Here is a 12,389-nt window from a genome sequence, read left to right as displayed (position 1 = left end):
ATTTATTTTTAATGTTTCCCTCTCCACAGGTTGCTTACTATTTTGTTAGTGAGCCCTATTTTGATGCATTCAAGTTATGAATATAACTGGCGATGGGGAGTTGTAATCACGTGGTCTGGAATTAAAGGAGTTTTTAATTTACTCTTGGCTCCTGATATTTATAATCTTGCTGAACAGAAAGTAGACGTACCACAAATGGTAGGAAAGATCATATCTCATGATTATTCATATTTGTCATTTTTACTTATCTTGCCCACTTGTCAGAGAACCCAGTAATAAAGTTCACCAGCTTTGAATTAGATTTTTAAAATGCATTCTTTTAAGTAGAAAGGAACAGAGCAGAACGTTATTTATGTTAAGAATGTGAAAGGGACCAAGTCATGGAGTAGTTATGGATGTGGTATTAGATACACTGGGGCTCTGATCTAGACTCCACCATTCACAGGCTGGGTGATCTTGAGGAAGTTCCTCAGCCTTGTTGAGCTTCAACTTTCAGTTGAGAATTGAGATCATGCTTAATAAAATACCAGACACTTAATGAATGCTCAATAAATGTTATTGAACAGACAAATGCTATTTTCTTTTTTTTTTTTTTTTTTGTGAGACAAGATCTCACTCTGTCGCCCAGGCTGGAGTGCAATGTTACGATCTTGGCTCACTTCAACCTCCGCCTCTCAGGTTTAAGCAATTCTAATGCTTCAGCCTCCCAAGTATCTGGGATTACAGGTGTGCACAACCACATCTGGATTATTATTATTGGTATTTTTAGTAGAGACAGGGTTTCGCCATGTTGACCAGGCTGGTCTCGAACTCCTGGCCTCAAGTGATCTGCCCATCTCGGCCTCCACTCAAAGTGCTGGGATTACAGACGTGAGCCACCAGACCCGAGTACAAATACTATTTTTCAATAGCTGCCAGAAAGCATGAAAAAACAATACTCTTGTCAAGAGCATTCTAATCCTTATAGTTCTTAGAACAAAAACTGAAATGCTAGGTAAGTATACCAAGATAAGAAATATTGTATACATTTTTAAATTAAGGGTCTAGTTAGATTTATGTCTTTAGGGCTAATTTTAAAAAATTTATTTCTCGAAAAATTCTGGGCAAAGACTCCATCATCTGTAGCACAAAACAAAACTTGATTTCCTTTCCACTCTTTCTCAAAGCCTTTCCCCATGGGTTAGCTGGTGGATTTCTGGGGAGTCTGGTGGTGGCTGCATCTGACAGTGCAGGCAAGATTAAAGAGCCCAGTGCAACTGCTGGCAGTGTACTTTGTCATTTGTGACAGCACTGTGAGCTAGCTAGAGAAGTTTCCAGAAGCTGCTAGAAATCTCCAGGATCAGCCTCTCATTACCTTCTAATAAGATAAACCCCAAATCTGTTTCTGGGAGGGGGAAATCCTCTTGAATGATATGAGCTCAAGAGCACTGACTCATCTACCAAGGAATCTGGAGGTAGATGTACAGAGTTTGTTGCTATTGTCCAATTTCCATCCCAGAACTTCTCTTCTTTACTATTTTGCTGCTGTCCCAAAGGCCCCAGGAATACAGTATTTATTTAATACCTTCTTTTTGGGAGCAACTATTGACATCTCCGTCTTGCATGTGGAGAAATCCAATCAAAGGGTAGCCTTCTGTATGTAGCAGAAGAGGGAAAGACCTCAGGTGCCCTAACTCCAAACAGGAAGTGCTATTTTTGATGGAGTATCATATTCATATTCCTCACCACATTTTTTTCTGAGGTTTTATATCCACGGGTCTGATCTGGGCATTAATTTTGAGTTCAAATAACCAGTGGTTTTGCAAAGACTTTGGTTCTTTCCATGCTCCAAAAGAAAAGTAAAATAATCAACATTACAGCTCCTTCGATTCTCTTTTATGCAAGGAATTGGCCTAAAACCAAGTCAATGAGAAGTTAACTAGCACCTGGGCATCATTTTACAGTGTTTCTTAGTTTTGTCTGGTGTTAAGAGTCCCATTGCTTCCACCCTAGACCTACACAATCACAACCCACAGCGGAGTCAGTATGTTTAACAAGCACTTCAGGTGATTGTTATTAGTTAAGTGTGCGAGACACTGGAGGAGAAATTACTATTAACTCCTCTTTTCAGTGAAGGATGCTGTGGCTCAGAGTGATGGTTAAATTAACTGGCCCCCGGTCACATGGCTAAGAAATGGCAAAGTCATGGCCTACAAATGTTGGTTATCTTTTTGCTTCCACACAGCACCTCTCCAGGCCTCACCACAGCTCCTGCCTTCTCCTTCAGAACCTCTGGTACAGCTGTAGTAAATGCTGGTGGCAGGCACATATCCCTCTGCTGCCCACAGTCACCACCGCCTGCGGTTGCTGGGCTTTCTCTCCTCCCTGCAGTTTCCACAGCCATGCCTGGGATGGCTACCACTGTGCTGTCTTTGCATGACTGCCGCCAGGAGTGGCAACTGTGGAGAGCTCTTCCCTCAGTGTCCTTAGCATAGAATCTCCAGTCTATTGTTTTCCTCGTTCAGATTGAAAATTAATGTCTGCCCCAGTGTAGTATGTTCAGGCAATGTCCACAAAACTGCTTTTTTGCCTTAACTGACTTGTCAGAAACAGGATTTTAAAATGTGGATTAAGATATTGATAGAATTTTGTTGGTGGCTAATTGAACAATGATTGCTGTTGGAGTACTTATTTAATATTTTGGTTCTAACTATTTATGTGTTTTGTTTTTAGTTTATACTCTATGTGCAAGTAGTATCATTATTGACAATGGGAATAAATTCATACGTGATGACTCAGTCAGCCAGGAAGTTAGGTAAAGTATATGTCTCATTCATGAATTAGCTGGGGAGAATAATACAAACAGGTTATTGTTGGGTGTCATGGGCACGTTTCTCATGAAGCTCAAGGAATTGGTTTAGAAATTATTCATTTTTCATTTATTCATATCTTTAGATGCATATTGCTTGGGATATTGGTTCAGCCAGTTTAACAAAAGCCAGATGAACAGAGGCTTAAACAAGACAGAAGGGTTTTTTTCCCTCCACCAAAAAGTCCAGAAGTGTGAGATGGTTCTACTCTACAAGGTTGTTTAGAAATCCAAGTTCCTTTGATTGCTCTTCCATGCCCTAGGGTGCTACTCTTGTCCACAGGGTAGAAGCCTGCTCACTACCACCATGTCTACAATCCAACCAACTAGAAAGGGGAAATGGTGGGGGAGGGGTGTGTGGCAATGGAGGGTAAGCAGCCTCCCTCTGTATATATCATTATCACTCACATTCCATTGGCCAGAACTTAGTCACATGGACACACATGGGCAAGGGAAGCTGGGAAACACCATCTTTCCCTGCTGGCGATATGATCAGCCAAAACTTAGAGATTCTATTGGCAGAAGGAAGAAGAAGAGAATGGATGTTGGGAGATAACAGCAGGCTCTGCCACAGTTGGTTATTTCTAAAAGGAATCTCAGGCCATTTACAATAAAATGCATAAATATAATAAAATAACAAATAGATACATTCAGTAGAGAAATCCAGCATAAGATACTTGGTGGCAGTAGGGTCAAGGGGAGAGGGGAAAACTGGGGTGAGATTAGGCAAAGTCTTATAGCAGAACCTTAGTATAGTTCAATATGCCATGGCCTGATCCTCAGCTTTGCTGCTACAGAGACCCGATTTTGTCTGGGTATTTAAAATTGATCAGACTACTGGAGATTTACCTATCAGGCATAACTTGGGGATACTGCAGGTTCAATTCCAGACCATATGACAAAACAAATAATGCAACAAATATCACAATAAAGCAAGTCATACAAATTATATGGTTTCCCAGTGCATGTAAAAGTTGTGTTTACATTGTAATGCAGTCAATTATAATGCAAAAGCACAGTGTTTAAGAAAACTATTTACATACCTTAATGAAAAAATGCTTTCTTGCTAAAAAAATGCTAACAATCATCTGAGCCTTCAGCAATTCACAATCTTTTTGCTGGTGCAGGGTTGATAGCTGTTGACTGATTAGATCAGGGTGGTGGTTGCTGAAGATTGGGTGGCTGTGGCAATTTCTTTAAGACAACAAAGAAGTTTGGCACATCAACTGACTCTTCCTTTCATGAAAGATTTCTCTGTAGCATGCAGTGCTGTTTGATAGCATTTTACATAGAGTAGGGCTTCCTTCAAAACTGGAGTCAATCCTCTCAAAACCTGTTGCCACTGCTTTAGCGACTAAATTTATAAAATATTCTAAATCCTTTGCTGTCCTTTCAACAATGTTCACAGCATCTTCACCAGGAGTAGACGCCATATCAAGAAAGCGCTTTGTTTACTCATCCATAAGAAGCAACTCCTCATCTATGCAAATTTTATCCTGAGATTGCAGCAATTCAGTCACATGTTCAGGCTCTTTTTATTTATTTATTTATTTTTGAGACAGAGTCTCGCTCTGTCGCCCAGGCTGGAGTGCAGTGGCGCCATCTCGGCTCACTGCAAGCTCCACCTCCTAGGTTCACACCTTCTTCTGCCTCAGCCTCCTGAGTAGCTGGGACTACAGGCGCCCGCCACCATGCCCAGATAATTTTTTGTATTTTTAGTAGAGACGGTGTTTCACCGTGTTAGCCAGGATGGTCTGGATCTCCTGACCTCGTGATCCCCCCGCCTCGGCCTCCCAAAGTGCTGGGATTACAGGCAAGAGCCACTGCGCCCGGCCTCTACTTCTAATTCTAGTTCCCTTGCTATTTCCACCACATCTGCAGTTACTTTCTCCACTGAAGTCTTGAACCCCTCAAAGTCATCTGTGAAGGTTAAAATCAACTTCTTCCTGACTCCTATTAATGTTGAATTATGAATGCTCTTAATGGCACCTAGAATGGTGAATTCTTTTCATGAGGTTTATTATTGATTTTCCCCACATCCATCAGAGGAATCACTACCTATGACAGCTGTAGCCTTACAAAATGTATTTATTAAATAATAAGGCTTGAAAGTCAAAATGACTCCTTGATACTTGGGCTGCTTCAACTCCCCGTCCATCTCCATCAGAGCTCTTGCCTGACTAAGTGTATTGTCAGTGAGTAGTAATATTTTGAAAGGAATCTTTCTTTCCTGAGCAGTAGGTATCAATAGTGAGCTTAACATATTTAATAAACCATGCTGTAAAGAGATGTGCTGTCATCCAGGCTTTGTTTTTTTCTTTTTTAGACCTCAGACAGAATACATTCAGCTTAATTCTTAAGAGTCTTAGGATTTTCAGAATGGTAAGTAAGCATTGGCTTCAACTTAAAACCACAAGCTGCATTAGCCCCTAACAAGAGTTAGTCTGTCCTTTGAAGCTTTGAAGGTAGGCATTGGCTTTTCCTTTTTAGTAATGAAAGTCATCCATGGCATCCTCTTCCAATATAAGGCTGTTTATCTACATTGAAAGTCTGCTGAATCTACATTGAAATCTACATTGAAAATCACCTTCATCAATGATCTTAGCTAGATCTTCTGGATAACTTGCTGCAGCTTCTACATCAGCCCTTGCTGCTTCACTTTGCACTTTTATGTGATGGAGATGACTTCTTTCCTTTAACCTCATGAACCAACCTCTGCTAGTTTCTAACTTTTCTTCTGCAGCTTCCTCACCCCTCTTAGCCTTCATAGAACTGAAGAGAGTTAGGGCCTTGCTCCAGATTAGATTTTGGCTAAAGGGAATGTTGTGTTGGTTTGATTTTCTATTCAGACCACTCAATCTTTCTCCATATCAGCAATAAGGCTGTTTTGCCTTCTTATCATTTGTGTGTTCACCAGAGTAGCACTTTTAATTTCCTTCAAGAGATTTTTCTTTCCACTCACAACTTGGCTGACTAGTGCAAAAGGCCTAGTGCTTGGCTTATCTTGGCTTTCAACCTGCTTTCCTCACTAAATTTAATCATTTCTAGTTTCTAATTTAAAGTGAGAGACATGTGACTCTTCCTTTCACTTGAACACTTAGAAGCCATTGTAGGGTTATTAATTAGCCTAATTTCAATATTGTATGTCTCAGGGAATAGTGAGGTCCAAGGAGAGAGCGAGAGAGAGATGCAGAAATGGCCAGTCTGAGGGGCAGTCAGAACACACACTTACTGATTGTTGTGTTATGTGGGTGCGGTTTGTGGTGCCCCAACACAATTACATTAGTAATATCAAAGATTACTGATCACATATCACCATCATGGATATAATAATAACGAAAAAGTTTGAAATATTGTGAGAATTACCAAAATGTAGATACAGAGACATGAAGCGAGGACATACTGTTGGAAAAATGGTGCTGATAGACTTGCTAGATGCACAGTTGCCACAGACCTTCAATTTGTAAAAACTGCAATATCTGCAAAGCACAATAAGGTAAAGCATGATGAAACAAGACATGACTGCACCACACTCACAGATTCATCAATAAACCAGAAGGTCGATTTACTAGTTTATAATGAGGATGAATTTCTATGTGTGAAATTTTTGTGACCATTATCACAGTATTCACTTCTGATACCAATTTTTGTGATAAACCAGATTGGTAATCAAAAGGTTTCTTGTAGAGCATGGAACTAATGAGGGCAAAGGAAGGATAATGTTGAAGGAGAGTTGTTCTAAATATGGCAGTAGCCTGATATATTTATCCTGTTCTACTCATAAGAGTCAACACTGTTCTGCTTGGGTGTTTTCAGAAAGTCCTGCACATTCTTAGAACTGTGCCCCAAAACACTGTTGCAGAACTTCCTGTGACAGCCCACCTCAAAGCAAAGGGCTCCAATGGTTGAGTGAGGCTAGTACATGGGGCAGATTTTAGGCAGCTCTCCTTTTTCCCCAGTTATGGACCCCTCTCTTCCCCTCCCTTCCCCTCCCTTCCCCTCCCTTCCCCTCCCCTCCCCTCCCCTCCTTCCCCTCCCTTTCCCTCCCCTTCTCTTCCCCTTCCTTCCCCTCCCTTCCCCTCCCTTCCCCTCTCTTCCCCTCCCTTCCACTCCCTTCCCCTCCCCTCCCCTCCCCTCCTTCCCCTCCCTTTCCCTCCCTTCTCTTCCCCTTCCTTCCCCTCCCCTCCCCTCTGTTCCCCTTCCCTCCCCTCCTTTCCCCTCCCTTCCCTTCCCCTCCCTTCCCCTCTCCTCCCTTCCCTTTCCTTCCTTCCTTCCTTCCTTCCTTCCTTCCTTCCTTCCTTCCTTCCTTCCTTCCTTCCTTCCTTCCTTCCTTCCCTCCTTCCTTCCTTCCCTCCTTCCTTCCTTCCTTCCTTCCCTCCTTCCTTCCTTCCTTCCTTCCTTCTCTCTCTCTGTCTCTCTCTCTCTCTTTTGACAGCTCACTATCTTGCCCAGGCTGGTCTCAAATTCCTGGGTTCAGCCTCCAGAGTAGCTGGGACTACAGGTGCTCACCATCCCAACAGGCTGTGTTTGTTCTTCTTCATTTAAAAAAAAATTATACAGGGCCGGGTGCGGTGGCTCACGCCTGTAATCTCAGCACTTAGGAAGGCCAAGGCAGGCAGATCACGAGGTCAAAAGATCGAGATCATCCTAGCCAACATGGTGAAACCCCGTCTATACTAAAAATACAAAAATTAGCTGGGCGTGGTGGCACTTGCCAGTAGTCCCAGCTACTTGGGAGGCTGAGGCAGGAGAATCACTTGAACCTGGGAGGTGGAGGTTGCAGTGAGCCGAGACTGTGCCACTGCACTCCAGCCTGGTGATAGAGCAAAACTCCACCTCAAAAAAACAAAACAAAACAAAACAAAAAAAACAGAGTCTCACTCTGTCACCCAGGCTGCAATGCAGTGGTGTGATTATGGCTCGCTGCAGCCTGGACCTCTTGGACTCGAGTGATCCTCTTGCCTCAGCCTCCCAAATAGCTGAGACTACTGGTTTGCACCACCACACCCAACTCATTTTTTTTTTTCTTTTTTGGTAGAAACAGGGTCTGACTATATTGCCCTGGTTGGTCTTGAATTCCTGGGCTCAAGGGATTCTCCTGCCCTGGCATCCCAAAGTGTGGAAATTATAGGTGTGAGCCACCGTGCATGGTCTCGGGTTATTGTTTATAGTGAAAAGCTGTGCTTGGATTGGCAAAAGCTCACAAGGCAGCATGAGTGAAGTGAATTTGATGCCTGAAGTCTTGCTCACACTTTCCTTCCCACCAAATCCCTTTGGCTGCCAGGGATCCGGACCCAGTTGGCTCTCTTTTTTGAAGACAAAATATGTGGGTTTCTCTCATGCTTCCTTTCTTGTGATTCTTCCTACTCTGTATTCAAAAGTGAGAACAGTGAGGGATTTTACTACCATGACAATGCTTTTTTTCTCTTGTTTCTTTTTTTCCCCCTCTATAAATTTTTGGTTTTATTAACCAAGCTTCAGAATTTCTTTTAACTCACTCTGGAATAAAGATTATATAGCAAGTACTTTATCTTTTCAATGTTCATTCTTTCTAGAAATACCATGTGGTACACATTTAACAGCTGCTTGTCGGATTTGAGTTTTATCAGTCAGAGGCTCAAACCAACTCCTTCCATCTGGTCTAATGCTTTTAAGCGATCCCTCCTCATACTCTTCCAGGATTATCTTAAACACTGGGAGTACATTCAGATGTACTGGTGCCACCAAGTAGCCCACATGCCTTCATACTTCCGCTGAGTAACTGGAAAGTGGCTGTTGCCCCATCATATGGTTGGTATCTAATTGGGCAAATGAATACATTTTCTCCTTGTATGGTCTTAGCCCTGGGAATTTTAAATCCAAGGCAGCAGGCAGTCAGATGCCTCTGTGCTCTGGGTTACAGTGAACTGATTCTGATGCTTGAGAGGGCTATCCCTGCAGACCTTTCTGGATCCCCCAAACTTCAAATCACTCCATTGTACCCAGTGTCCCACAGAGAGTGAAATAAAGTTACACTGAAATATTTAGAAGCCATTTAGCCCTTGAAGAGACATTTCGTATGCAATATAAGGAGAGAACAGCTTTATTGAGATGGAACTGTGAGTAAGTAGACTAAGCTCATTTACTCATTAAACTCTTCTCTTTGGTAAGTGAACCTTATAGAAACCTCAAGAAAATGCAAAATGCTACACATTTTGAACATATTGATTCACTGGCCAGAAAACAGAGATGTTAAATTTGAGGGATCTCTATTGCACTGGCCTTTAAATGTTATTATGTACAGTATAAGAAACAATTGGAGAACTTGTTAAAATGTAAATCTTCAGGCCAATCTGATTCTGTAGGTATGGAGTAGAACCCAGGAATTTGCATAGTTTAATAGGCAGCCCTTCCACCTGTACCCTTTACACTTTGAGAAATATGGATTGGGTGCGTTGAAATAGTCATGTCTTTAGCTATAGGGAAAGCAGGGAAACTAATAAACATTTTTTAGCAGTTGAGTCAGATAAAGTTGAGCTATACAGCCAAAAAGAAACAAATAGTTCGGTAATCTTCTGGAAAGTTTTGTATGAAAAATTGTCCTTGCTCTAACCACTCTGGTTTGCAGGTGATCTCAAGATTTCACTACATAATCATGCAACACTTTTTTGCTTTCCCTTGCAGTCATCACTGTACTCTATTAAGGCCTTTGCTTTTGTCTTTGTCACAGATTTGTGTGTTCTTTCCCTCCCAAGACAAATGGCCTTGCAAAATGCCACTCAGCACATACAGGAGATAGTACAGAATACAATAAGTTTATCTAAAGGAGAAAAAATTTTGACAAATGTTAATTGGACCTTAGTAGAAGATAAAACGAGGATCGAATACATTCCTGTGAGTTGATACCTGGCAAGAAGTAGTTTTCCTTTCCTTCCCTTGGTCTGCCTCGCTTGCTTTAGTCTATTGTTAAAGACCTGATTCTGCTAATTAAACGTCAGAAAACTGAGGGGAGAGAGTTACTGGCTTTGCTATTTTGGTGAAATGAGTTTGAATTCTGTCTCTAAAGAGAAGGTCTTGGTTATCCAGCTTTATTTGCCAAATACCAGGAGAATGGATGTTTTTACGATCTGGCTGGTTGAGTACCAATCAATGGCCTCTGCCAAGACAATGTTTTTAGTGGCTTAAGATACTGAGAATTCTCTCCTGGTAGGAGTGTTATAAAAAGCAGAAAACACGGGCTGATTTAGAGAGCAGTCAAGCATATAGATAAGTTTAGAGAAGAATTTGGGATATAAATCTCCCCAAATGAATATTTCCTTTAGCACAATTGAAGGCAACACTTCTTACATGAAAAAACATTACCCACGTTATACACAGCTCTTCATTCTAGCAATTCTGCTTTGAATTACTGGAATCTTTGTTGAGAGTAGCACTTGCCAGTTCCTAATCATTTTTACTTATTTTTAACTTTATCTCTTTATGTTTTAAAATGTCGTCTGGTACGTTTCAGTCTTCCCACGTTTCACATAAGGATATGAAGATGGAATCCACAACAGATGAAGCTTTAATAGAAGAAGCCAGATTGCATGTAGCTACAATACAAATGGTTGGTGCTGTTCACATAATGTTTTAAAATTTCTGGTCTTGCAATGTCTTTAATCCTGGCGTATGATTTTCAGATGACTTGAAAACTTTTCTTCATCTTCTGACAGTCTGTTGATTGTTAAAATTAATGTGTGATTTGTTAAAGTCAAAAAATAAAAAATTTCCTTCTTCCTGAGGCTTTAAGTTTAAGACACAAACCTTGTTATCCTGTTTCTATGTCTGGCAAATTTTAGCAGTCACTTTTGAGGGCCCTTAGAATAATGTTTGGTGCTATTTACATACCAGATAATTAAACATTTTCAAATATTTAAATTGCTTTTATAAATGTAACATATCTGAGTTCCATTTATACAAAATTCTCTCAAGTGCTAATATAGCTGTTAGAGATACAAGAAGCTAAAATAAATCTGATGAATCAAAAATTCTCTTGTAATGTTGTAATACTAATATTTAAATGTTCTAATATAAATACAGGAAGATTACCTGGTAAAATCAAGTTTACACCAGCTTATCAAATTATACATTTTAAACTGGAGTTATAATCAAATAGAACAAATGTTATTCAATATAAAATGTATATAAAATACTAATTATGCCTGGAATTCCTTTTTAGTTTCTTTTTAAAATTTATTGTCAATATTAAGAATTCCTAACATATGCAAAAGTAGATAGAATAGTGTAATAAATCCTCATGTACCTATCATCCAACCTTAAAAACCATCCACATGTGACCGATACCTGCTGCATCCTAACCCCCATCTTATGTATTAGTTTGAAACAAATCATACATGGCATATCATTTCATCTGTAAATATTCAGTATATATCTTTAAATTTTAAAGTATTTTTAAAAACATAAAATACTAACATTATACTTAAACATGAATAATAATTCCTTAATAACATCAAATATCGAGTCAGTGGTAAGATTTCCAATTGTCTCAAAAATGTGACAAATACTTATTTTTACAGTTTATGTTTTCAAATTGAATTCCAGTAAAGTCCACACATTGCAGTGAACTGATATGTCCTTCAAATCTCTACTAATATATAAATTCCTTCTTTTTGCTTTCATTTTTTTTCTGTTGAAGAATATATTTCTTCTTATTTATTTATTTATTTATTTAGAGACAGAGTCTGGCTCTGTCATCCAGACTGGAGTACAGTAGCATGATCTTGACTCACTGAAACCTCCGCCTCCTGGGTTCAAGAGATTCTTGGGCCTCAGCCTCCCTAGTACCTGGAATTACAAGTGCGTGCCACCATGCCCAGCTAATTTTTGTATTTTTAGTAGAGATGGGATTTTGGCACGTTGGCCAGGTTGGTCTCAAACTCCCGGCCTCAAGTGATCTGCCCACCTCAGCCTCCCAAAGAACTGGGATTACAGGTGTGAGCCACCACTCCCAGCTTGAAGAACATATTTCTTCTTAAGAAATTATTTTCATTCTTTTAAACATTTCTATACTTAGTTTAACATATTCTCAGAGTTTGAAAGGCTCTCATCCACAGTAGAAAGTTCCATATGGCCACAAATTCTTTGCAGAGCCTCCTGTTAAAAAGTGGTATCTTTATCCTACCCCTTGAATTTGGGCTGTTCTTGTGATTTGTTTTGAGCATAAATAATGGCAAAAGTGGCTTTGTGAACATTCTGGAGCCTAGGCATTGAGAGGATTTGTAGCTTCTACCTTTTTTCCACACTGAATGCCACCCTGAGACTGCCATGCAAAGAAGATGACCTAGCCTCTGAAGAATGAGAAGCCACCTAGAGGAAAACTGAGGCAAAAGGGCCAGTACCTAACTTCCAGACTTGTGGATGAGGCTGCCTCAAGTCAAGGGGTGGGGCAATAGACTCAACCTCTTAATAGTAAGACATACACAGAATTTGTGGCCATATTTACTGTTCCACAGTTTGCCCACTGGCCACAATATTTCTACCCCTCCTACATGTAAAACAGACT

The 12,389-nt window shown here is 40.4% G+C and overlaps 1 protein-coding gene across 1 annotated transcript in view; it reads left to right on the top strand.

Moving 5' to 3' along the window:
- SLC9C2 (solute carrier family 9 member C2 (putative)) overlaps positions 1-12,389 on the top strand; it is a 98,178-nt gene that overhangs the window by 43,423 nt on the left and 42,366 nt on the right. The window contains exons 9-12 of the mRNA XM_045397572.2: positions 30-198; positions 2,713-2,794; positions 9,558-9,721; positions 10,338-10,433. Of these exons, the coding sequence (XP_045253507.1) occupies positions 30-198; positions 2,713-2,794; positions 9,558-9,721; positions 10,338-10,433 (511 nt within the window). The remainder of the gene's footprint in view (positions 1-29; positions 199-2,712; positions 2,795-9,557; positions 9,722-10,337; positions 10,434-12,389) is intronic.

This window comes from Macaca fascicularis, chromosome 1, assembly GCF_037993035.2.
Source record: "Macaca fascicularis isolate 582-1 chromosome 1, T2T-MFA8v1.1".
NCBI lineage: Eukaryota > Metazoa > Chordata > Mammalia > Primates > Cercopithecidae > Macaca > Macaca fascicularis.
The sequence above is the reverse complement of the archived record's forward strand: the minus strand, read 5'-3'. Positions and strand labels throughout refer to the sequence as shown.